The sequence below is a fragment of the Thermobia domestica genome, chromosome 4 (assembly GCF_964235325.1).
Source record: "Thermobia domestica chromosome 4, izTheDome1.hap1.1, whole genome shotgun sequence".
In the NCBI taxonomy this organism is placed as follows: Eukaryota; Metazoa; Arthropoda; class Insecta; order Zygentoma; family Lepismatidae; genus Thermobia; species Thermobia domestica.
The window spans coordinates 299,738,675-299,765,849 of NC_137457.1; the positions used below are offsets into that span (position 1 = coordinate 299,738,675).

A 27,175-nucleotide genomic window follows, 5' to 3' on the forward strand; every position below is an offset into this window, starting at 1 on the left:
AAGGAAATAGAACAAAACGGAAATGGTTAGTTCAACGCATTTTTGAAGCATGCCGGTTATGTAAATAATAGTATTAAAATAGTTATGCCTTAATTGTAACTAAATGCATCGCAATTGTAATCTTCATCGTAAAGGAGCTCAAAGACACAGGCATAAATTTAAAGCATTCTGTAGAATTACGGTCACCGATCTGGTAGGACAAGAGAGCCACCACTCCCCGTCACTCGCAAAGATTGTGCCCTTCAGTAACTGGCACAAATCTCGGGGACATAAGGGGAACATGTTCCCTACAATCTTGTCCACCCCCCCAATAATCCGATTTGAGATTGAGATGATGATGTTTTCTATCCGACTGCCACAAAGGAAACTGATGTCCTTTGACTTGTTTCATTTTTAAAAAAGAATCGTATTCTTTAATATTTCATTGTCATTAATTATTAGTAGTCTATTTTCAACTATTTGTTTAATTCCTGTAACAATTCCTATAATGCTATTGTGGTAATCATAATTTTGCTCAGATAAGAGTATTGTTGCGCCAAATATAGGCCTGATTGATTTTCTTTCATAGTTTTGGGGAAGTCATTATTTGTATTGTTATAAAACAAATGTCCTAAAATTTTAATGTGGACCATTGTGGATGCGTAAGTAGAAACATGTCAATTATTATTATGCATATATTCAAATTTCAGAATGTGCTCACGGCACTGAGTTGTAATAATGATATGTACCACTATTTCATCTACATCATTTGGTATATAATATACGAGTACAACAGGTTTACCTCAGAAATCTGATTCATCTACTGTAATATAAGTCTCTTCTCCCCTCTCCCCACAATAAGCTTTAAAATGTACCCTCCTGCGGATGTTATAGACAACTCTGCTTCCCTAATCCTCCACAGCATTTTTTTTCAACTTCATAAATATTTTGAACATCGTTAAAAAAGGAAAGGATTATGGGAACAGTCTTACCCATCCCACGAACGTTGAAGACAGATTTGCGCCCTTGACTTCAGTATCTGGATACAGAAACAGGCCCCCAGAGTTGGTTTAAGTGCTTTGTATTTACATCTTCAAATGATATATACAATCAGTCCCATATTCATGAACGAGCGTCTGAGTTCCGGACCCAAAATGACAAATTTCTAGGGGCGATATTTTTTTTTTTTTGAAAGAACGAGATTGACGTGTGGTATGTGGAGAAAAAAGCCGCCCACGAGAAAGAAATGAAGGGAACGATACTGGAAACAATTAGGGATGCATTCGAGTCGAGTCGAGTCGAGATTTAAGCCTGTCTCGACTCGTCTCGAGAAAATGTTGTCTCGACTCGTGTCTCGACTCGAAAATATGTTTCTGTCTCGACTCGTGTCTCGACTCGACAGTCTCTGTCTCGACTCGACTCGTTAAAATATACGCACACATCAGCCAGACCATCATGACTACCTACCTAATTGTCAGTATGTCGACTTTTGGCATGGATAAAAACGGCGACACGTCTTGGCATACACGCAATGATCCTTGATAGGTCGCTGGACAGAGCTGGCACCACATGTGCTCACTCAGGTCACCTAATTCCCGCAAATTCCGGGAAGGGGGGCGATGTGTTCTGACGTCACGTTCAATCACATCCCACAAGGGACATCACTCAAATGTCCGGCTCCAATTTCAATGAAACTTTTTTTGCTGATAGAAGGCATGTATGCATCATTACTTGTGATGACAAATTTTTGCCATGGTGCATGTTTTCTATTTTTTTTAATAACTTTTAAGAGTTGTGATGTGGTTATTAGAGATTACTACAGAAGTCCCTTACTACCCTTTGTAAACGGAGCGTTAATGAAGAAAAGTGAAGAAAAATCATGTGGATACATATAAGTCCTGGGGGGAAGTCGTATGGTAGATATGACCTTGATGGCAGCCATCTTGAAATCCGCCATTTTGAATTAAGGTCAAGTTTTCAAAATGGGAATAGGGTAATATGATACATAATTTCGGGCTAGAATTTAATTAGAAAAATAATGGTGAGGTTAGTTTTAAGATACACCCATTTGGGGGAAAGTTACAGGCATATTAATTGTTTTTACTTACTGTGTGCGTAAGTCCCTTCTTACTTTCGTCTCAAGACCTGTAAATCGATCGCAACGGCAGAGCCCGGTTTCGCACTAGTGTTTAGAAATCTTTAAACTCACTTGAGGCAATATTTGTGGATTATTGTATTGTATTTTGCCTTTAATTAAATTTGAACCCACTTCATGATCTTGTGTAAAGTATCACTAAAAGAGAATTTCTGTTTTTATGGAGAACGTAAGCATAGCAATTATAAAAGGTGAGTAAGGTCCGTATGTATTTATAAGAAAGTTTATTTTACGAGTCTTTTGTGGTTCCGCCAACCTATTCTTTAGTTGTTTTTTTTTCAAAATACTCATATCTCATAAATAAAAGAGCTATTATAAAATCTCTTACCACTATTCTTTAATACTTATAAAATTTTATTTATTGTAAAAGCACTGGCGAGATATTTCTTATCGCCCACTAAAATTATGGTGGAGCTCCTTCGTGGCTAACTCTTAGCATACTTGCCTTTGGCGTGGGAAACCTGGGCTTGATTCCCGGTGGGAGTTCATGTGGTTCGGATTCCACGTTAATCAGTAGGTCCACGTCTCACATAGCCTCGCTGCTGAACGGGACGTTAAACTCAGAATCAATTCAACTCAAAATTATGGTTTTGACTTTATTATGATGTCATTACTTTAAACGCCCAACTGCCCACTAATTATAAACATTGACTACATTATAAAATTGTAATTTGTGACGACTAAAATATCAAAAATTAAAGATTATTCTTTGGGTTTTGGAACATTTTGAAAAACGTGAAAAACTGGTACTGCACCGATACAACACACCTTTTGGATTTGTCATTGTGTAAAGTGATACAAACTAAAGAAGAATTACAACTTTATGAAATTGTATTAGGACTTATTATTTAGAAATAAACACCAAATAAGTGTAATAGTTCATATCCGTATCAAATACCAAGTTTATGATGAATCAACTACACAAAGTAGGTTTCAAAAACACTCATTACAATTTGTTCCATCCTTCAGTAGAACCAGGAACTGAAACATAAAGAGTGACATTTTCTTTTTAAAGATACTTTGTCCAGCTAAGTATTGTGAAGGTTTATGTCAGTAGAAGGAATTGCATTCCATTATACAAGCGCAATTTCACAACTTTATGTACACATTACTAAATATCGAACACCCTTGTCCATATGATTAGCGTACGCGTCTTTGGTGCGGGAGACCTAGGTTCGATTTCCGATGGGAACTCCTGTGGTTCTGAACCCACGTTAATTTGTAAGTTCACGTCTCATATAGCCTTGATGCTGAAAGGGACACTAAACTCTAATCTAATACTAAATACAAATATTTAAAGAAAAATGATGACGCACCAAGATGACGTGAATTTGGCTATCAAATCCATTTTGTGTTTTCAGTTATTTTCTAGTAGTATTTTTTCTAGGCATCCTTTCAAAAGACAGTGATGCAAATTTCGTAACTGCGAATTCCTGTTAGAAGCCATGAAATTATCCGATTAGATGCAAAATTTCCCGTCCACTAAAATAGATACCGTAAATTTACAATATCTAACAATAAATAATTTTGAAAGATATCGCTTTGGAGGGAAAAAATGAAGTGAAATCTTTGAGTTTTACGTCCCACGATTATGCCGGTCAGGCTAAGGGAGAGGGGTGATGATGAGAAATTAGTGAAATCGTGGAATGAAGGAAGTGGGAGGAACGGAAGAACCCCGAGGAAACCCACGCACACGGTGTTTGTCCACCACAAAGTTCACTTGGTGCGAGCTGGGATCGAACCAGGGTCCCCAAGCACCAGAGGTGAACGATCTACCACTGAGCCACCGCGGCCCCGCTTTAGAGGGGCCATGACGTACAGCTGAACTCATTCTCGTAGTATGAAAGGCATTATTTATAATTATGCATGATAGGATCACAAACAAAATTTAAAAATATTATGTGCACTTTCTTTTAACAAACATTATATTGTCTTTTATGGTGTGGAAGGGAATGTTATGTTCGAAAAAAAAGTCCTTAACACGATTCTTGTTGCTACACACTGCATGTTCCTAGCCACAGAAAAGATGCAGCGATAGGTAGGCTATTTTTCAATTGCTTTACATTAGCTTGATGTTTCAAGTTTTTTGTGTGTTTCTGAAGTTCACTTTTACCACAAAAGAGCTCAATATTAACATGTCTTACATAGCTTTGGTTCGATTCTCAACACGGACTGCAACTACCCGTTAAATTGTGCATCCGAAAGGCACCCTTTGTTAAACCTCGCTTATCACCGCTCATCTTAATAATATATATAACTTCACCGCGAAGCAAATGTTGCATTTCTCTCTTTCATCCTAACACAAAACAAAACTAACCACAGCTGTGACACGAAGGAGCTATTTCGAAAAGAAACAAGCTGTGCTTCATAGAGATGTGTACCAAATGATAGAAGTATAAAGTATTGTTTTCTTTCCTGTTTATTGATATCAGTTGGTGTTCTTAATGAGTTTACTCATTAGTTTAGAAAGAGTATATATGGAATTTGGACATATGTTGTACGTATTCTCCTGAGAAATTGATGAGACCAGAAAAATTATAAGGACAGATGGAATAGGTTTAAGCGCATCTACGTGACTTTATCAAATATTTATTCTCCATAATGGTACCACGCGGAAAACTTGGTATAGGCCTACTTTTATCTTTGCCCCCCTCTGTTAGCTGTTTTGTATCATATATATCGGATGGTTTTGATATTTCTTCTGATCATTAAAACAGCAATGGTACCTGTGTGCGTGCAGAAATGCAAAAGCACAAGGTAACTTCCTATTTGTTTTGGAAACAACAAACCCATTTCACGTGTGCGAGAGAAATTGAGCACAGCGAGATCGGGTGTTTACTCACGGTCAGTTCGCAGCAGGAGTCCATGGTAAAAGATTTGGCTATCTCGAAAACACCCGCAAAACCTTACAAATACAAAAGACTGCGCTTCAAACAAAGTTTAGACACAGATGTTTCAATTTTCTTTTAGCATCTTTCTTCAGCAAAAGAGTCGGTTCATTGTATTCGAAAAAGGGAAGGGAGAAAGGGTGAATTTATATTTTATGTGGGGGATAACGTTGTAAGTAGTATAAACAATACATATCGCTTCCGACTCTGTACTGAAGCACTTCCTTTAGCGGTATATCACTAGATCTATCCTGACCCTCATCCCACCTCAAGTTGTAAAGTAGAAAGGGACAGAAGTATTCAACATGACTGCGCACTTGAGTTTCAGTTCACAATACTAAAACCAGTGAGCAAGTAAACAGTCTTTTGTAGGATCGTGTTTTACTTCTTGAATTTATTTTTGAACATTTCTGTGAATTCAACAACAGAACACAGTAGAAATACGGACTAGTTTTTACTCCAACCATTACTTTCGCTCCAACCCAGGGATGCCACATTTATGATCTCGTACTAGATTTAGTGATTTTACTATTGAACTAGTGATCTAGTACGTACTTTGGGTAAATAGGCACATTCTAGTAATTTTTTTGCATTTTTTTCTGATGCAGACAAATGAGAAGGAAATGGTTCTTAAAATAAAAGGAAGAAGTATATTGCAGTTCAAAACAAATGTAGAAACCTTAAATTATTTTTTACTTTTCCCTCTGACTGAATGAAACCCCTGCTGTGTAACGACCTTAGGTAAAGAACGGCTATCTTTGGTCCGCTACCTCCTTTTGTTAGCCGACATGAGATGGGTTACTTTTTTTTCTGGAAGAAAGTGAAGAAATAATTATCCAGTACATTTACGTTTGTCAGGCACACAGGCGCAGTCTGTACTTGTTTCCTAACGAATTTTAGCAACATAACATAAATGAAACATATGTACCAGAAAATAGAGGCAGTACAAACGGAAATTTTCATCTGTGACACATTTGATGAGAAATATAGTTAGATGTCACGTGCAAGCACTCTAAACATGTCCTATCCTGTAATTCTATTCGTATGTTTATGTAGGTGAGACTGAGAAATCAAGAAACAATAATAACTGATTTTCTTCCAGGGGAAAAATCCAAATGTGAAGGGGTGTTACACTGGGACTTTAATTGCGTCCTTTGTACAAGATTAACAAGTAATAGCAATTTTTTAATTTATTTTAGTTCTTGGGGAGAGGAAGATGGAAGCGAACCCTCGTAAGGACCTCTGCAAGGAAACATGAATACTATCCGCCACTGTTTGTTACATTACACAAAATAGTTATATATATATATATATATATATTGAGTTTTAGTCAGGGTTTTCATTCTGCAGGAGAGGGGGGGGATAGTAATACCTGACGAACATTTTCTATTCTCAGAGTGTTGCAATGATAGCATTTCCTCCATTATAACTTGGCCAAGCTAGTTGCGTTATATGTAAGGATTAAGTTAGCCTAAAAAGCTTAAATTTCTATGGCTGTTTTACTCTGTACCCATGTTTCTCATTTTCGGTCTACGGGACTCTGTGTCCGGAAATTTTCGATGGCTTCCAAGTCGGAAAATAAGTGTATCAAAGGCATATATATTATATCTATGGTTATATGAGGCATGGATCTACAGTTTAAAGTGGGATACCGGTAACAACTTCATGAGCTTCCACCGTAAATCGAACCAGTCTCTCCCGCGATCAAGGCGTATGTGTTAACCATACAGCCACGAGGAAACTCACATAAGCACACACACATATATATTGTTGAGTTGATTTTGACTTTACCGTCTCTTTCAGCAGCGAGGATATATGAAATGTAGACCTACTGATTAACGTGGAATCCGAACTACATGAGCTCGCGCCGGGAATTGAACCCGAGTCTTCCACGGAAAAGACGCATACACTAGCCGCGGAGTTCACACACACACACAGAATCAGAGTCCTCACACACCAAGGGTGAGAGCTGTACCACTGAGTCACAGCGGCCACGGGGCTAGGTCGAGTCCACTTTACGTTCGTAGTTTCTTAGTACATAAATGTTACGATTATGAAATAGATTTTCCTTAATGAGCTGCATAAAAACAAAATCTTTCGAAATGCATTAAACAATTAGCTCGATTTGAGTGTGAACTTAAAGTTATATCAGAGTGTAAATACGGATACGCACCAAAGCTCGAAAACTTAATACACTATTTCTCCTATATAGTCAACATGTATCAAGCAATCGTTCAGCTTTCATTTGAGAGGATGGAAATCGAAGGCTCCTGAACAACTATGTTACTAATGTGCGGAATGTATTTATCTTACAGTGAACTGCTTTGATTCCAAGTGGCCTAACTCCAAAATTGAAATTTTTCAGGAGTGAAAGTTGAAGTTCAATATCTCATGAACAATCCATATTTCTTTTATGTTGGGAACCAAAACCATAACTACTGTATGTAGTTCATTGTTTTATAACTTAGTGTTTACAAAAATCCTTTTAAAAAATACCTATTCATAGAAGTGAATGGTTCTTATCTGTACTAGTTCTTGGCATCCAAGCAGTCCATTTATTGTAATACTAGCTTAATATACCCATTCTTCGCATGGGGGCTGTATTTGGAAGTCAACACCTGTGGAAGTATCACCATTCATTTCAGTGACCGCGAAAACTATGGATTTGACACTAGTATCAATCAATATGGGCTATTTATACATGTCTCGGTATTCCTCACCCGCTGACACCCGGCCCGCATACAGTAGTAGCTGAATTTGCAAGTCATCGCTGATGGAAGTGTCACCGTTGATCTCAGCGACCGTGAAAACTATGGATTTGACACTAATGTCGATCAATTTGGATTACTTTTACTACATGTCTCGCTAAACGCCCCCCTGAGACCCCCTGGTTCCAATTTTGACAAAAACGCTTCGCCTTAGACTGGGACCTGGACCAAGGTATCCGTGACCAAAATTTGGTAACTCTCGGTCAACTTGTCTGGTCCCCAGGTCGGTCCCAGTAAAAGTCCCCCCCGAGACCCCCCTGGTTCGAAATTAAAAAAAAAAAACGCTTCGTCTTGATCTGGGGCCTGGACTAAGGTACCCGTGACCAAATTTTGGGAACTCTCGGTCCACTCGTCTGGTCCCCAGGTCGCACACAGACAGACAGACAAACACACAAACAAACTCTATTTTATTTATATTAGATAAGATATACTATGTAAAATAGTCTCGTATCATAATATGTGATGTACAGTACAACAAATGTTACATTATATATTATCCGTAGCTCGTGATATGCTGCAACATATTAAAGCCTCAGAATAGTTGGGCAAGCGAATAATCCAGAAGTTACGTAACCCTATTGCGTTCATGGGAACGAAAACACAATAATTATAACCAGTGGCGGCGATTGGACGTTAAAAGTGGGGGGGCAAGATATTATCTGAATATGTGTATATCAATGTTAGTGTTCCTGGTTGTTTGTAACACTTTGTTTGACGACAGGTTGTATAACTAATAGGATACTATCTTTTTCGGTTAAAATACCGTATAGAGTGTTTCATATTTAATTAAGAAATTGACAAGAGCAAAGCACATAAGTACTAACCCTTGATTCCTTGCTCATGAACATCTTAAAATTCTGTCTGGAAAAGTGTGTGATCAGATTATCTAATAACATATTTGTAAAACAAATAAATAGAAAGGATATTATTAATCATAGTAATGATAATGAGGCTTGTTTTGCAGAAGTTACATTAAACTGGGGATTAATGAACAACTTACATTGTTAATTCCACACTTGTCATTAAATGTATGTTATTACTCTTAGAAAATGAAAGACAGTAAATACTACAAGCATATGCTACGACGTAATTGTAATATTAATTCCTTTGAATTGCAATTAAAACGCAATTCCTGTAGCTGTCTTAACTCCACGGGAAGATAAATAACCAATACACATTTACGCAACGACAAATATTATATGGTACCATTCTTTTTTCTATGAACCATTAATATGTGCAAAAACTTTACATTTCCAAATGAAACTATATACGTTAACCATTTTAAATTATGGCTTTTTAAAGACAAATTATTGAACTTCAGTCAATCAGCTACAGCATCATCCCTATTTATCCTAGGATCATGGTTAGTACCTCATCCTCTTCACAATAGAACAACCTTTCAAACGGTTCCATTTACGTTTTCCTATCATGTCACTAAGACGGGAAATTTTGAGGGAAATTGCATTTTTTTCTGATTTTTTTCAAACTTTGATCCCCTCTGGACCCCCTTTGTTAAAGCACAGATCTCAAAATCAACTGAAAAATACGAAGGGGTATATAAAATGTGTATAAAAAATTTCAAGCTTCTATCTTGGAAACTAAATGCGGGAAAATGTTTACCAATGAGCTAAGAACATTCCCACAATGCTCCAAATGACCCGGATGTAATATAAAATTTTCCTGAGACATTCCTATTTATCCTAGGATCATTGTTCGTACATCATTCCCTTCAGAATAGAACATACTTTCAAACGGCACCACTCACATGTCTCCATCATGTACCTGAATGGGAAAATCATAAAAAAAATGGATTATTTGTTTTAAAAAATATTATTTCTTTGTACTTTTTTGCCTCTCTGTACTCCCCTCTTTTAACGCAGAAATCTGAAACAAATCTGAAAAATACTAAGAAGTGTACTAAATGTGTGTGCAAAATTTCAATTTTCTAGGTGCAAAAGTAAGCCCGCCAAAAATAATATTTCTACAATACTCCAGATTCCCGTATAAAATGGGATCTCAGGTAAAAATTTTCTGAGACATCTCTATTTATACTAGGATCATGGTTCGTACAGCATTCTTTTTAGAACAGAACAGCCTTTCAACGGTACCATTCACATGTCTCAATCATGTATCTGAGGAGGGAAAATCGCGAAAAAAAGGGATCTTTGTTAAAAAGATATCCTTTTCCCCCACCTTTTTGCTCCTCTGGATCCCCTATTTTATCGCAGAAATCTGAAAAGAATCTGGAAAATATTAAGGGGTGCACTGAATGTGTGTGCAAAATGTCAATCTTCTAGGTGCAAAAGTAATAAAAAAAAGTCATAAAAAATATTTTTATTTATAACGTCATCACACTCTACGTCTCCACGCAGAAAGGTATGAAAGCATATGTAACGTGTTCTACAATGCCTCCAGGCTCGAGAAAGAAAACGGGCCGCGGTGGCTCAGTGGTAGAGCGTTCACCTCTTGTGCTTGGGGTCCCGGGTTGGATCCCAGCCCCCGCCAAGTAAACTTTGTAGTAGACAAAGACCGTGTGTGTGGGTTTTCTGGGGGTTCTCCCGTTTCCTCCCACTTTCTTCATTCCACCATTTCATTCATTACTCATCATCACCGTATCCTTTAGCCTAACCGGCATAAACGTGGGACGTAAAACTCAAAGATTTTTTGAGAAAGAAAACAGAAAGAAAAGGCTTTTTTGGTACTTTTTAAAATCGAATAATGAAGATTCTAGCCTAGCACCGAAAAATAGATGATATAATTTAAAAGAGTTCAGTGATCACTTCAAAAAAGTGGGGGGCAACTGCCCCCTCTTGCCCCCCCTAATCGCCGCCCATGATTATAACTATGCTAAATTACTATAGACTACCAACTGCTCATTCAGAGAATTTATGAAGTTCACTTTATCGCAATAGTTTTATACAAACTAGATTTAGACTACGGATAATAGTTTTATACAAACTAGATAATCAATTATTATTATTATTATTATCATTATATTTGCAGTACAACCAAATACAACGACATTAACTATTAGTTCTAATTAACTGAGTTGAGCTGAAAATTAAATCTTGATCTTTAAAGATTAACTATTAATTTTATGCGTTCTGTACCTTTCTGAAGGAATAAAAGCTGGAATTGGTTTCAAGGCTGTTTCTGAGTGAATACTTTTTTCAAAATAATATTAAAAATTATAGAAAGATTTTCGAGACATTCGAGTCGAGTCGAGATTTTTAAGAGCCATCTCGACTCGACTCGTGTCTCGACTCGAAAATTCGAGTCGAGAAATACGTTTGTCTCGACTCGTCTCGAATTTTACAAAGTGTGTCTCGACTCGAATTCGAGTCGAGTCGAGTCGAGATTCGAGACATGTCTCGACTCGAGCGCATCCCTAGAAAGTGGGGCCTAGTTTTCTCGTCACAACGGTAGTAGCAAGAAGGAGCTGAGACAATTGGTTATTAAATTCTAACGTAATCCACGCATTCGCTTCTTTATGCCCCACTAGACCTCCAATTAGGGGGGCTTCCTCCTAAATTTTGTATAACCCTATATTTCTATTCGGAATAGCTATGTATTGCTGCTTGCAGTAGTACTATATCGCACAAATGACTAACTGGCATCCCCCTTTCGGAATATCACGCTACGCTACTGGTACTTGTAGTTGTATTTTTATGTCCTGCACTACACAAACGTCACACCTAAAACGCTGATAACTGCACTAAACCTGTCTTTTCTAACAATAGCAGAACACTACTGAGATAAGGAACACAATGAAACCAAGCGTTTATATAGTTTCTCCAGTGTTGCCAGATCAGTGTAACATTTTACCCCAAACGAAGCGAATATATTTATTTTTAAAGCGTTATTATTAGACATGCCTGTAAAACGAAAAGTAGAGCTAATATTCGAAAATAACTTTCAAATTCGTGATCAACACCACAAAATCAATAAGAATTAGCTGATTTTGTTCAATTTACATTTTCGTTGTTGAACAGTGTTATAAATACAACAATATAAACATATATGTATATAGACATAAAAGTTGAATATAAAATATAACAATATATAAAAACTATATATAACTACATACAATATTTAACTATATATAATATTAAATATATGGATATAAATTACATATAAATCTGTCTAGTCTTGTTCTTTTTTTTTCAATTTGATAATTTATCCCATAGCTCGTGTATTAACAGTCCACTTGTCCAGTTCATTAATTTGTTACTTTTTTCTTTCTTTATCCCTTGTGCCTCCTTCCATTTCCTTATTATTGATCTATTCTCCCTTTCTAGCCCCTGCACACCTTCCCAATCTATATCATGCCCCGTTTCTTTAACATGTTTATATATGGCATTATTTTCCCTCTTAAGTCTCACATCATCCCTATGTTGTTTTATTCTCTCCTTAAGTTTTTTTCCGTTTCACCTAGGTATACCATATCACAATCCTTACACTTCACTTTATACACTACACCTTCATCTTTCTCACATATTTCCTTCGTTCTACTTTTCACTTTCTTATCCTCTTCCAAAATTCTTTGCCCTCCTTTTCTGTACGTCTTTACACCACCTTTTTTAGTAAGTTCTTTAGTACTTCTGTCTTCTCAGCAATGCTCTCTATCCCGTGCCATCTCTTCTCCTCCTCTACCTTTCTTCTTCCTTTCCTTCTTTCCTCTTCTATTCTGTTCTTCCTTAACTTCTCTTTCTTGTATCCTTTCTGCTCTAGTAAGTTATGGAACTTCTCTATGTTCTCCTTTTTCTCTTCTTCAGTATCTATTTCTTCTATTCTCCTCTCCATATTTCTTATGAAGTTTCTTTTGGTGCTGTAATCCACATCACTCCCTCCGCACATTCCTTCCTATATCATCTTGTTGTCAATCGTCCATCTTTTCTCTCTTTAGTCATGTCCAGGAAGTTTATAATATTGTTCTCCAATTCCATTTCCAGTCTTATCCTCTTCTCTTCATCTTCAGTCTTCTTTAAGAATTTTTCCAGTTGTCTCTTTGTTCCTCTCCATACCCCAAACAGTCATCCACGTATCTGCAAAACAATATTAGGTTGTTTCCACCTTCATCTATCACTTTCTGCTCCCATCTGTTCATCACCAGTTCTGACAACACCGGACTTAATCTTGAATCTATACTCACTCAGTCTTTCCTTAATTTTGACTAGTTTGTTCCCTATTGTACGAAAACTATTGTCCCATATTATTCTCAAGGCTTTCACTATTTCCTCTTTCTTCCAATCTCTTATTTATTTCCCTTTCACTTCCTTTTCTATGACTTTCACTACGTAATTCCTCTTTATACTTGGAAACATTGCCTTAACGTCAATACTAAACATAATTGTCTTCTCCTTCTTATTCTCTATACGCTCTAACATTCTTTTCACTTCCTCCGTATTCTTTATCCGGTGACTCTCTTGACGTATCCGTATCTCTTCTGCTACTTTTCTTAATTATTCTTCTAATGGTTCCAGACAGTTTCCCCTGCAGTCCAATACTGGCCTTAGCTTAATATCTTCCTTCTGGATCTTCGGGAATCCTTTCATCTTTGGAACCCTTCCTTCTTCTTTCACCCACTTTTTAAGTCCTTTTCTTCTTCCGTTTTCAACTACTTCTTTGAGTATCTCAGCCTTTGATCTTTTCTCCTATGACTTCGTACGTTTCATCACAAAGATCATCCAATTTTCTTTCATACCATTCTTTCTGCATCACTACCACTGCACCTCCTTTGTCTGCTTGTTCAATAACCTCGTCTTTCCTCTTCCTCACTTTTTTTAAGCCTTCCCTTTCTTCTTTTCTAATGTTCCCCTTTCTAACGTAAGCATTCTGTCTCACTATTGGAATTAATACTCCCTATATTAGAAATGGTGGTACGTGAATGGAAAAGGTTGAGAATCCCTTTTTTTAGAGTAAGAATGGTATGCTTAATAATAGATTGGGAGTTTTTTCAATGGATGCAGCGTCTGAAGAGTAGGCTCTATCTCAGACCTCATCTATTGCCATCGGAAGTTATACATCTATCACTCCAATTTCATCTATCACATTTCAATTATCACAGTTTCACAATATGGTACTCAACTCTCTGTCCTTTTTATTAATTAATTTGTAAAGTCAATCGACCGAGTTATTCATGGACGCTTCTGTGCACACTTTTAGAAATAGTTTGATCGATCATATATTATATATATAATGTACAGTAGTCAACCATGAAGAATAATTTATATTATCTCTTTCTTTACAGATGGAGAAGTATTCGAGTTCAAATGTTCGACGGGTTTACTTTTCGATGTCAACCGACAGATCTGCGATTTCAAACTGAAAGTGGACAACTGTGATGTAGATTTAGGTAAGTGAATTGTACTATAGTACTCATAGTTATATTTCCCCAAGCTTTAGGCTCGTTTGCAAATTTGTCTGCATCTTAAATGACAATCTTTGACGTCAAGCAGGTGACAACGCAGCTAGTGATATATATTTTTTTTTAGCTTGATTGTGAACAAATTAGGAGTTTGATTGAGATACTAAGATTATCAATCCTGCTTTTAATAATATGTCATTTGTAGCTGATCAAGAACACACTTTCCACCAAATAATTTTACTCGGATTTCTATCCAAAACAAATATTTCTACTTGGGAATCGAAAATGGGCCCACACACACACAGAATGCACGCATGTTAGCCTCTGAGCTGTTAAAATATTCACATCAACCTAAAGTTCAACGTGGAATCCGAATTAAGATATATTCTCACACAATGAAACCCATCCCTGATATCAGCAATTGAGCAGTAGTGTGAATGCAGATTTTAGGCCATTTTTCCTCCTTCAAACTTAATTGGTTAATTATTTGATTTGTACTAGGAATGTTCAATTAATTTTGCATAGATGGTCATAATATTGTTATTAGTTGCAATAAATATTATGATGAAATTTTAGGTGAACATATTTTTATACTTTGGCCACAAGACCATGTCACTCAATGTAACCTCCTGAGCGACTAAGCGGCTAGCGTACGCGCCTTTGGCGTGGGTGACCAGGGTTCGATTCCCGGTGGGAACTCACGTATTTCAGATTCCACGTTAATCCGGAGGTTCACGTTTCATAGCCTAGCTGCTGAGCGGGACGTTAAACTCAACTCAATGTAACCTCCATCTTCTGTGACGCATTTCGTCCAACGTTCTTTCCATGTCTTGAATGCACTTTGGTAAAATTCAGTTGGCTGACTTTTACACCATTATTTTACACAAGAAATGAGGCCCTTTTCACTGTCCAATATTTTCTGTCGCAGGTGGCCTTTCAGACGACCAAACGGAGAGAAATCTCAAGGAGCCAAATAAAGATTATATGTAGGCTGAGGGTCGACTTACCGTCCCATTTTCATGATTTTCTGCTGTGTTATCATGCCTGTGTGACGCTTCGCACTGTCATGATGGAGTTTGATGACCTTAGCTTGCAGCTCCGTTCTCTTGATCTGGAGAGCAGTGATAAACAATAACACTCCTAGCTAATTGTGGAGACATGTTCCAAGAAGTCTATGAAAATGACACCGCACTGATCCAGAAATAAGAAACCATAATTTTCTCCCCTAATCTGGAAAGTTTAGGTTTTTTTAAACCGCTGCAACCGACATTCGATATTAGCACAATCCAATATGTGATCCCCATAAGCCAGAAGCCATTTTCTATGAGTTAATGTGGCTGATTCATTAATGGTTTCGAACAGGCATTTCATTCCTGACCGTTGTCGAGTCCTAAAGTCTACTTCAGTATCCAATGTGATTTACATGTGAACAATAGGAAAGAATAATTATCACCATTTTGAAACCAAAGGGATCAAAGTATATTCGCCTCAAATTTCATCATCATATTACAAGTAATAAAAAAAATATTACTGTTTTACTATTATCCTGCTTTACTCTTCCAGTTCATAATGATTCGGGACATTTGCTTTAGCATTCCATACATTCCAGCTACTTTACATGTGTCACAAGTGTTGAATTATCAACACTGATGTTAGAATGCTATTCGATACGTTCAGAGTACAAGGAAATCAAAGTTTGTGTGGTACGTTCAAGTACATGGAAAAGTTTATGTTTCTACATTATAAGTACGGTGCATTTACATTTAAGTACATGGGAAAATTTACAAAGTGTATACATTATTAGAGTTTTTTAAAAGATAATATCTGGACATGGGTCTTGTAAGCTCTGAAAGGAGTCTTAGATAGAGATCTTAAGGATAAAATATTTTTAAAATGTCAAAAAGTGGATTTGATTCCTTTGTGTGTTGAACGCGCCATTTTTCTCATAGATTCCCTGAACAAATTGGCTCACGAACGAACGGTCGACGAGTGGAATTCTGGTGGAGTATGCTGCTCTTTTTCTGTGAAGTAATAGATCTTTCACTTAGAATTTCCAGCTTTATGTTGTCTATTGTACATCTGTATTCAGCTTATTATCTGTGTTATTATAAATCTGTATTAATTTTCTATATATTGGTGTTTTTTGTTGCGCAGAGGTGAAGGCGCCTCGACCGATGCTTGATGCTGCTGACTGTGATAACCCTGCTCATTTGGGCTGTGCCGATGGCTCCTGCATTCCCCGAGAATTCTTTTGCGATGGCAGTGTAGATTGTCCAGATGAATCAGATGAAGGATGGTGCGGTAAGTAAAGGCATTATTTTCTGGTTTCTTTTACTATAAAATACCTTTTATTTTGCAGCGTAATTTATTCAACGAATTTTAAATTTACTCAACTGTACACAATATTTATAGAGATACATCAAAACAAATAATAACTTGTGTACTTTTGTGTATTGTGTTTTCCAACTTGAAATTCTCAACAGAAGACTTATGAATAATTAAGTTTACAACAGTGGCGTATTTACGAATTTGTTTCGGGGGGGGGGCTTGCTAACTTTTTGGGGGGGACTTTGCCTGAAAATGTGAAAATTCTGCAAGATATTTCATATACTTTACTATAGTAAATAAGATTTCGGGGGGGGGGTTAAGCCCGGAAGCTTCCCCTTCTAAATACGCCACTGGTTTACAATATAGTAAAAACTATTTGGATTTTAACATAAATAAAAAAAGCTCTATATCTTACACTTACAATCATTAAATGCGTCAATATTAGGATAAATCAAACAAAATATATAGAGAATGTTCCAAAATTCACGCAAGATATGAATTTTGTGCTATTTGTTTGATATGTTGTTGCCAACGAAATAATAATAATAAAAAAAAAAAAAACAACAGTGTGACAGCTGATAGTTCAGGGTTATTAAAAATGAAGCGCTACAGGAAAGAACAACGCGTTTTCATTGTTGAGCAATATTTTTTAAAATAATGAAGGTTTGTCAGCTACAATTCGCAATTTTCGTTCAAATACTATCGGAATAGTGATTATCAACTATGAAGAGATTAATTTAAAATATTAGGGAGACTGGATCAATTTGTGATCTTAAACACTCTAACCGTCCTTCAACAAGTTGTTCAACACAAAACATCAAAACATGTACGTGAGAGTGTTGCTGATAGTCCACGAACATCAATTCGGCACCATAGTCAAGAATTGAACATTTCGAGAAGCTCTCTACAGCGTATTCTCACGAAAGATCTGCATCTTCATGCTTACAAAGTTCAATTGACTCAAGACAGTGACGGATCTAGGACGGGCTTCTTGGGAGGGGGTTGTAATACTGCTACTTAGAGCTACATTTAAGAGCTCCAAACTCTGAGATGGGTTTTATTTATATAGAGGAGAAGGTGGGAATACAAAACAGGATTGCAATTTGAAATTCGTTATAATTCTTTTCGTTCTGGTGCGATCCAGTGTTGGGGACTGCTAACACTTGCTATACATTCACCAGTTCGCAATGGAGCGCTTGGAATGCAGTTGAGTTACCAACGCCATGACAGGCAAGAGCGTAAGGTTTTCGACCATTAAACAATTGTTAGAAGGTAAGAATTTTGCATGTTTTTGACACACTGTTAGTTTTATTCGCAAAGCAAAGTACCGTGTTTTTAAAAGTACTCAGATGAGACCTTCATATAAATATAGTAAGTAAAGTGTAAATGATTATCGTACCAAAGTTTTTGACGGTGCTTGGAAAAATGGCTGCTGGTTGTAATATGGAACACCTTGCATTTGAAAAATTACTTGTTCCATATTACAACCACCATTTCAATTGTTGCAGGTACAAGATGCCACGCACACGATTTGGACCTACGAAGAAAAACTTGAGACAACAATGTAATTCTGAAGATATGGAGAATGCTATACGTGCAGTTAGGGTAAATAAAAAGTGTAGAAAAGTTAGTGACAATGAGCAGGAGTTTGCAAATACAAAACTGGGTCGAAAACCACGGTTACCTGCCGATCTAGAAAAGGATCTCAAGGTCTCACGAAGAGTAGATTCAGTGCGTAAAGTGTCAGTCTTGGGCTCATCTCGAATGTTCAGCATGTGAAAACGATTACTACATATGTGATGTTTGTTCTTACTATCCTTCAGCATTTGCAGACAGTTGGCATATTTTGGTTCAGAATGACATGCAGAATGCATTTCTTTCTGTCCAAATTTAGGTCTAAAGTACCAGTAAACAGGCCTCTTGTTTGTAATTCACTATTAGTTTCTGCACACTCAACGTTGCAGTACACCGTAATGTAGATAATATAAGTTTATGAAACTTCACTAGACAATTAATCCCTCAGTTGGCTTTTATTTTTAACTATCCCACTATTTCTTATTACATTTTCCAAGCCCTAAATTTGGGAAAGGTTGTTTTATAATTTTATATTTCCTAAATGAGTGCACAATTCTGCATATTCATTCGGTAATACATGTATCAAACACCAAATTTTGCTCTTCTATACGTGAAAGCAGTAAGACACAGAAACTTGTCAAAGGGCAGTGCAAAACAAAAAAAGTGTTCTATATTCTCACCTTCTCCTCTATAAAATAAAGTTTCCTCTTCTGGGGTGGGTGGGGGGCGATTGCCCCGGTCGTCCCCCTCGATCCGCCCCTACTGACCATACACAATGAAGAGAATTCGTTGAATGGATTGTAGAACAACAAGTGGATACTGATTTTTCGAACAAAATCATTTTAAACGATGAGGCTGATTTTCATTGAGATTCTTCACGGACGACATTTTTAAAACACAACTGTACACAATATTTATAGAAATACAGCAAAACAAATGATAATTGGTGTACTTTTTGTATGTAATAAAAATTCATTCCTCTTGATTTTGTCGAAAACTATGTTCTCAAATATGTTATTTGGTTTATTTCGATATGATCTACAGTTAAAGTCTAGATGAAAGGGTCCATGCTAAATGAAAATACGAAACCTAACGTAATCTAATCTAACCTAATATTAATAGATATTAGCGAAATTGTAACACGAAGAAAAAAAGATTTGCTTCCTTCAACTAAACATTGCCTGATCTACGATTGATAGAGCCTATCTTCTCCATTGTGCAAGCTTCACTTTTAATCGACGTAAATTTGATTTAAGCTATTTGTTAAACAAAACAATACGTTTAATGTAAAAAAATAATGTGTAACAGTCTTGCCAACTATCTACTTTGATTTCATCAAACACTATAAATATAAAGATAGGGACAGATTTAATATAAGAGACAGCGAAAAAAATTCTAAATCCTGATTGGTTACTGTAGACCACTACAGCCAATCCCATTACATCATACACCAACGACAATAATAAGAGAAACAAAAGTTGCTATTCCCCTTGCCCTCCTGTTGACACCATATGCATTCATTCGTAATAACTAGCCCTAAACTAGTTCACAAAATAAGCTTTACAATTAACTTCTTTAAATATGGATACTCATTAAATAATAAGTAAAAATATAAAAAAGTATTTTTTGTGTCTGATGTAATGGGATTGGCTGTAGTAGCCTACAGTAACCAATAAGGATTCATGGTCTTTCCGCTGTCTCTTATATAAAATCTGCTACTACCTGTGTATTCATAGTGTCTGATGAAACTATAGCGGATATTGGCGAAACTATTACATGTTAATAATTTTTACAAGAAACATATTGATATCTCTGAACAATATCATAGTTAAACAAAAATTAGAGTTTAAAAGTTAACAATAATTTTGTTCTATATCTCATACCTAATACTGAGCTATATCTCATTAACCATACCGTATACTGGGTTGTATCTTATTAACCATACCGTATGCTGGGCTATATCTTATTAACCATACCGTATGCTGGGCTATATCTCATTAACCATACCATATGCTAGGCTATACATCATTACCCATACCGTATGCTGGACTATATCTCATTAATCATACCATATACTGGGCTATATTTCATTAACCGTTTCGTATACTGTGCAATATCTAATTAACCGTACTACACACTGCCTTCTTGATAATGTCATAAGGAAGAGGTTCATGAAAGTATACTTCAGTATTAGGTTCACTTTAATAGATGGCGTTATTTCTATTCAGTATCAACTTAAATGTTTACAAAATAATTTCTCCAATTTTCTCAACAACTATCCGTGAGATTTTACACAGAGTCATACCATTTTGTTCTACACTGAGATTATCGATCGGTATATGTCTGATCTTTGGATTTTTTTTGTTAAATGCCAATAGTATTGTGCCATCTTGAAACTGCTGTCAAAATTCGCTTGTTTAATATAGCTTACTTATAATTTTTTTAAATTGAATTTTATATTATGTTACTAATAATGTAAACAATACTGTATGTTTCAAATCTCAGTTAGTTTCGAACAAAACACAGACGCAATAATAAAGAAGTATTCAAAGTTATCAAAGTTTTCAAAGTAAATCTCAATATACAAGGTGTGATCAAAAAAATATGGCGAATGTAGTTGGTACAGTGCCATCTATCGATGCTATAAGCATTTCAACTAGTAAGCCCGTTAGCCCAAACCGTACAATCAGTGTCGAGTTTGTTCGAGTTGTGACATGGTGTTTGGCTTCCAATTCCAGCAGAGTGAGGACGATTTGCGTGTCTGTCGCGCGCCAACTTTAAGTTTTGTTCTAAGCTGCAAAATAAGTGCAAAAGATGTTCCCAAAATGCCAGTGTATGGCGATGAAGTGGTGGCATCGAGACTATTTACAAGTGGTATGAGCGGTACAAAAGGGGCAAGGAGTCGGTTGAAAACGAACAACGACTGAGGCGTCCTTCGACGTGAAAAACAGATGAAAACGTGCAAAAAGTGGCACAAATGATTTGTTCAAACAGGCAAATGACTATTCAAGAGCTTTCTGAAAAACTAAACATCTCGTATGGGTCCCTGAAAAGCATTTTAACCACTCGTTAAATAGGCAAATTGCTTCCTTCTTCACAACGAAAACACGCCATGACACATCTTGCTTTCAATCCGTGAGTTTTGGGCCGAAAAAGTATTCCTGTCTGTCCAAGTTCACTGTGCTCTCTAGATATAGCACGGTGCGAGTTGCCTCTTCCATACATTATAACCATGCATAAATATTAGGACACCATTCCTGACATTGAAAGGGCCACAACAGAGCAGCTGAACGCCCTTCCAAAAGAAGCCTTCCAGAAGTGTTTTCAGTCATAGATTCAACATTGGGATAAGTACATTGCCATTCAAGGACAGTACTTTGAAGGAAATTAAATCAAATTCCATGAAAGCTCATTAGTTTGTTTCTAATAAAAGTATTCGACGTTTTTTTAATCACAACTCGTACATTCAACTATGTTCAATATATCAAGCAGGGTATACATAAGAGATAGTAATTGACAGTCATTGGTAACATTAGCACGCTGCACTAAACTTTCGTGTCACGAGTCGCCACTGTATTTGCAATAATTCGCATAAAGAGAATTTAACTGCATTATTAAACATTGTTTTCAATTGGATATTGTTATTTCAGATCCAGATCATGATCCTAATGCAGCATCGCCGTGCGATCCTACCACATGTAAGCTGCCTGATTGTTTCTGTTCACGAGATGGAACACTGACGCCAGGAAACATGGAGCCAAATCAAGTAAGTTTTCCAACAAAGTATGCAATTTTATCTGTGCAATTGTCAAAACCTTAACCCATTAGTGCCCAGAATTCCCCAGTGGTTTTTTGAAAAGTTTCTTTTCGCCTATTTGGTCTTAATAGGCCTAGTACTCTAAAATAGAAATTAGAATATTAAAAAAAAAATATTTATTTTTTCTTGTTTTTTAGGCCGGCAACTTAAGTTGCCAAATGGCACATACATATTCAAAAAAGGGAACATTTCGGAAAGTTACAATTTTGAGGGAGAAAATACACTGCGAAAACATGACTATTAAAATCAAGTTAATCCTTCCTTTACAGACCTTCAATCCTTCCTTCTGGAGTCTGAAATCAATCCAGTTGAGTCTTTCTCCTCAAAACACATTGCAGCCAAAAACAGTGCTAACCTTACGTCAATATATCATACAAAGAAAATGCAACGATGCTATGACGAAACAGACTCCAAAGTAACTTGATGGTTAAAACCTGCAACGTCAATCCATGAATTTCTGCGCTATAACGAAAAATTGCCGTGGCAACTTAAGTTGCCAAGGGGACACAAACAAGAAATCAAAAGCATCGAAGGGAAGTGTCAATAGCGTACCGTAAAGTTTTATTTCGAAGAAGGTGGAGGGCAAAGTGACCAGAACTTTTACTTTCAAAAACGGGACGCATACGAATCGGCGACTAGGGGGGGGGGGGAGGTGACTTCCACATTGCATTTTGGGACTCAGCAGTGTTTTCAATTTACAAAATACACAAACAAGAATGATAACACAGCGTTTCTAACTTAAGTACTACCCAACAATACTACTTCAACACTCAGAATTCCCCCTCAATTCCCACTTGAATCACAGAACATCCAATTCTCATTTAAATATTCAAAAGTTCTAGGCACGGCTGAACCTTCTCAATGAGTGTTGGTATGAAAGAGTGCAGAATTAGAATTGACCATTTATATTTTGAATAATAATTACGGGACACCTGGGTCTTGTTTGCTTAAAAACGGGACATTTAGGCGTCCCGTTTGAGAATCAGAAAAAAACGGGACAACGGTTGGAAATAAGGGACTTTCCCGGGTAAAACGGGACGTCTGGTCACCTTGGTGGAGGGGGGGAAAGACGTAGATATTGAAAATTAACGTTTAAGAATTTATTTCTTGAATACAAAGTGTATCACTTACTATCACATTTTCTGGAGGCACTGGTACCGGTAATTTCTCACTGTGGCGTACAGGTCTCATAGCAAATGGTAAATTCAGGTATGGCACACTCTTTTTTTTTGTTTTCGACGTGATTCTAGCTATTTTTGTTAGACAAAAATAACAGTGTGTTGGATGATCTGTTGGTTCCCGCCAAATCATGGAAACAGCAAACGGCGTATGCCATGAACCTTTTGCCCAGCCTGTCAAGAGTCTAACACATGTCAAGCATCATATGTGGGGCCCATTTTTTTTGTCTTGGTCGCCAACCTTACACCCAAAATAAAGTTCGTAGCACTTTTTTTACAAGCGAGGTCAATCATCGTTTTTGCGACTTAAGAGTCACCTCTCCACAGATATAACAAAAATAATTTTCACTATTAACACAGGTGCGAGGCATTTTCTTCTTCTGAATAACCACTCAAATTTCACTAACGTAGAACAACATGCAACCACTTCCCACGCTATCAGAACTCACAATGCTGCAACACATGTGGCAATAATCACAATGCAATTCTATGTGATTGAATATGACTCATCGGCAATGTTGCCAAATGTCACTCATTTGCTGGAGTGTGTTCCTTGGCTTCAGGAGCATGCATCGAAATTCCTTGCGATTTTCTAGATTTTATCTCACTTTCTCTCAACTTTATTTCAATCAATAAATCTGCAAGTTACTTAAATTCGGCCATGGCAAAATAAACCATATGCAGCATTTCTACCTATTTTCAAGGATTTCAATAAAAAGGGGTAGCATACAACAAGAATACTGAACCCGATAGAGAAAATCTGATTTCGCTTTTGAATTTAACACCCTCGACTTACCTTAGAACGCTATTCAGATTCATTGTGACAAAACCCTTGTTGACCAGTGTTACCTAAATTATGTTTATAAAGAGGATAACTAACTTAATTTTACAAGGGGGATATTTTGCATATAAAAAAAGCATTAAACAAATATTTTATAAGCAAATACTGTACAAGCTTATTCAAACAAAACTAGTGCAAAACTAAAAAGTTGTAGTGAATCAACATGTATATGCAAAATTGATCGGAAAGAAGAAAGGAAGGTTGTAAGTTTATAATCTGTGTTTGTAGTTTACGTCAAAGCCGTTAAAGGAGCTAGTTGTTGTGCAAATAGTTATGTTGCAGAAAGTGCGTATTGTGTTTTGGAATTTGCACGAACAAGGTCTGTTGGAACAGAGCAGTTTGAAGGATTTTTTGTAGGTTCTCCCAGTGTCACAGGATCTGGAAGATTTGAGCCATCGCATCTACAGTGCAGAGGAGCAGATAGCCAAGAATATGTTGGATCGCGTCTGCTTAGAAATGAATTCTCGGTGGGATATCTGCCATGTTATCCAGGGTGTTCATAGCCAAAACTTGTAATATTCACAGAAACTAATAACCTTTAATTTTTCATTCCAACCAATTTTGCGAGTTCACTCGAGCAGACGGCTCTACCAAAAAACAAAATTTATAGGTAAAATACGATGTCAAATACTTTTCGTAAAACAAGAAGAGTGGGAATATAAGTAATTTCTGTCAGTGGATATCATATTGAAATATATTTTGAATGGTAATGAACGTATTCTAAGTGTAACTATTTACTGAAGCGGAAGGCGGAAGAGTACAAGGGCGCGAAAAAGGTGGAAATAAACGGCGGGAATATTCTGTTCGTGTTAGCAATGGACGTTTGCGATGCATGTAATGCTATATACGATTCTATTACAAAGAATTGTGCGATAAAGAGCGTAATATTATCGTGGTTTATGCATTAGCTCCTCATTTAGTGCATGCTGTGCAAGAAGAATCCGAAAAATGCAATAGATGTGTGAAAATTTGGTAGAGCCGTTTGCTCGAGTAATGCCAATTTTGCTTTTATATATTGTTTCAATACAAAAATAAATACGCTTTAATTTCCGACCATTTTTTCACTAACGCTGTATTTTATCTTATCCAGAAATATCTGAAGAGTGTTCTATTTTTTTTTCTGATCAAACTTTGCCTCAAATACAAAAGTAAAAATTTACTTTGCTTATACTTTTTTTTTCTTTCTTCATAGATTCCACAAATGATAATTCTGACGTTTGACGATGCTATCAATCCAGAGAATTGGGAACTGTATACCAAGAAATTATTTACCCAAGAACGAAAGAATTCCAATGGCTGTCCAATTCGCGCAACGTTCTTTGTGTCGCATGAATACACCAATTATCAACAAGTACAAAAGCTATGGAATGAAGGACATGAAATAGCTGTGCATTCCATTACGTAAGTTCTCATTATCTGTTGATTATTTTTTATTAAATATTGAAAAGTTGATTGGTTTAGGCTATATCCGGCTAATTTGGCAACGTTACTGTCGACTGTAGAGTTACGCGCCAGATACATAAGATCTTCATCATTATCAGTCAGGGCTGCCAACTCTTCAAACCTGCTCACCCATACATTCACAGCTTGAGTTCAGTTGATTTTGAGTTTATATGCGAAGCTATATGAGACTTGACCTACTGATTAACATGGAATCCGAACCACATGAGCTCCCGCCGGGAATCAAACCCGGGTCTCAAGACATTCACAGCTTGAGTCCTCCAAATTCAATTTCGTTAAATTAGATCCTTATTTCAGTTAAACAGATCCATGTTATTTTTTTCAAGTCTATGTTTAGATATATTTGTTGAAGAAACAAATTAAGGGTGATTTGAAACCGTAATTAGCATTTATTTCTGAACAGACTGAAACATATACTTGTTTTCAATTTTAGGACTTTTCAATACAGCAGGATTCTTTTTTTCTCAGTTCAAGCATTTTCTATCATACGTAGTAAACACTCTTGCACAAAGCGCACTGCTTGCAATTATTGATAATACAAATGCAGCTAAATTAAACAACTCTGTTGGGTCAGGTATAGGGATGCGCACGAGACAAGATTTATGGCTGTCTCAACTTGAAAATGTGCTGTAAAAGTGATGTCTCGACTCGAAAAATATATATTTTTCTATTGGAAGAACCGTGTCTCGACTCGAATTTTGTCACGAAAATCCTCTTGACTCGTCTCGTGCGCATCCCTAGTCAGGTATAGCTTCAAAAATTTTGAACCATTTACAACTAACGGAAGAAGACTGATCAATTTCGCTTTGCATTTTTTTTTAAAGTAGTGAATTCTGAATACAGCTTGTCAATGATTACGTTAACATGATTCAAACTATCAGTAACATCTGACCAATTGATGTTTCTCCAAATTCAATGGTTCACAATATTTGTATACGGAATTTTCTTAATCATATAATTCCTTTAAGTACGAAAATGCCTGAACGAAGAAAGCGTCAAAATTATTAGTTAACTCGTACATTTTGAATAGCAACCTGTACACCCATATCTTGAGTTGTTAAACCCGTGCAATACGGGTGAAACCCGTACAGTTGGTAGCCTTGTTATCAGTTTGGCGTCTCGGCTTACAGGTGCAGTACTGTCGTGTATGGGCGCTTCTAAGAATCGTTATTGAAAAAGGTACATAATGGGTCTTTTCCACGCACAATTTTTGTACAACCAAATAGTGAAATTGTGTCTGGAAAATGGTTTAACCATAGCAGTGACCCAAGTTAAAGATACCGTGGTCAGTCAAACATGCAGAAACAAATCACCAACAAAATCAGTGTTTAGATTAAATTCTTAATTAACCCAAAGACGCATATTGTTTGGTTTAAAGTTTGGAAATCGCTTGACTAAATTCAAAGTTCCAAGAGAGTTTCTTCCAAGGTTTGAAGAAAGGATATAATATAATGGATTGATTAAGTAAGTCGTTGGACAGTTGAATATTTAAGAGTATATCGTACCATTCTGTAGACAGTTTTCTTTGCTGTATTGTTGTCAATTAAAAATACGAGGGTGATTCAGAAAGTAATGTTTCCACGATGATACCTTTATTTGTGTTTGACAGATAGCACCGATACAGGTATCAACGGACATCTTGGAATGTCAGCTACAAATGGTTACATAATTTTTAAACATAGTCCCCATTATGGGTAACACACTTGCGCCAACGCGAAACAAGTTTCTTCATGTCATCGGCGAAGAATTGTGGTGGCTGCTGGCGATACCATTGCCGAACTACTGCTTCCACCTCCTCGTCACAACTGTAGCATTGAT

At 36.6% G+C, this 27,175-nt stretch overlaps 1 protein-coding gene across 1 annotated transcript in view; it reads left to right on the forward strand.

Moving 5' to 3' along the window:
• Positions 1-27,175, forward strand: part of ChLD3 (Chitin and LDLR binding deacetylase 3) — a 115,810-nt gene that overhangs the window by 69,515 nt on the left and 19,120 nt on the right. Inside the window, exons 3-6 of the mRNA XM_081756347.1 lie at positions 14,041-14,145; positions 16,312-16,458; positions 21,711-21,826; positions 25,089-25,297. Coding sequence (XP_081612473.1) covers positions 14,041-14,145; positions 16,312-16,458; positions 21,711-21,826; positions 25,089-25,297 — 577 coding nt within the window. The remainder of the gene's footprint in view (positions 1-14,040; positions 14,146-16,311; positions 16,459-21,710; positions 21,827-25,088; positions 25,298-27,175) is intronic.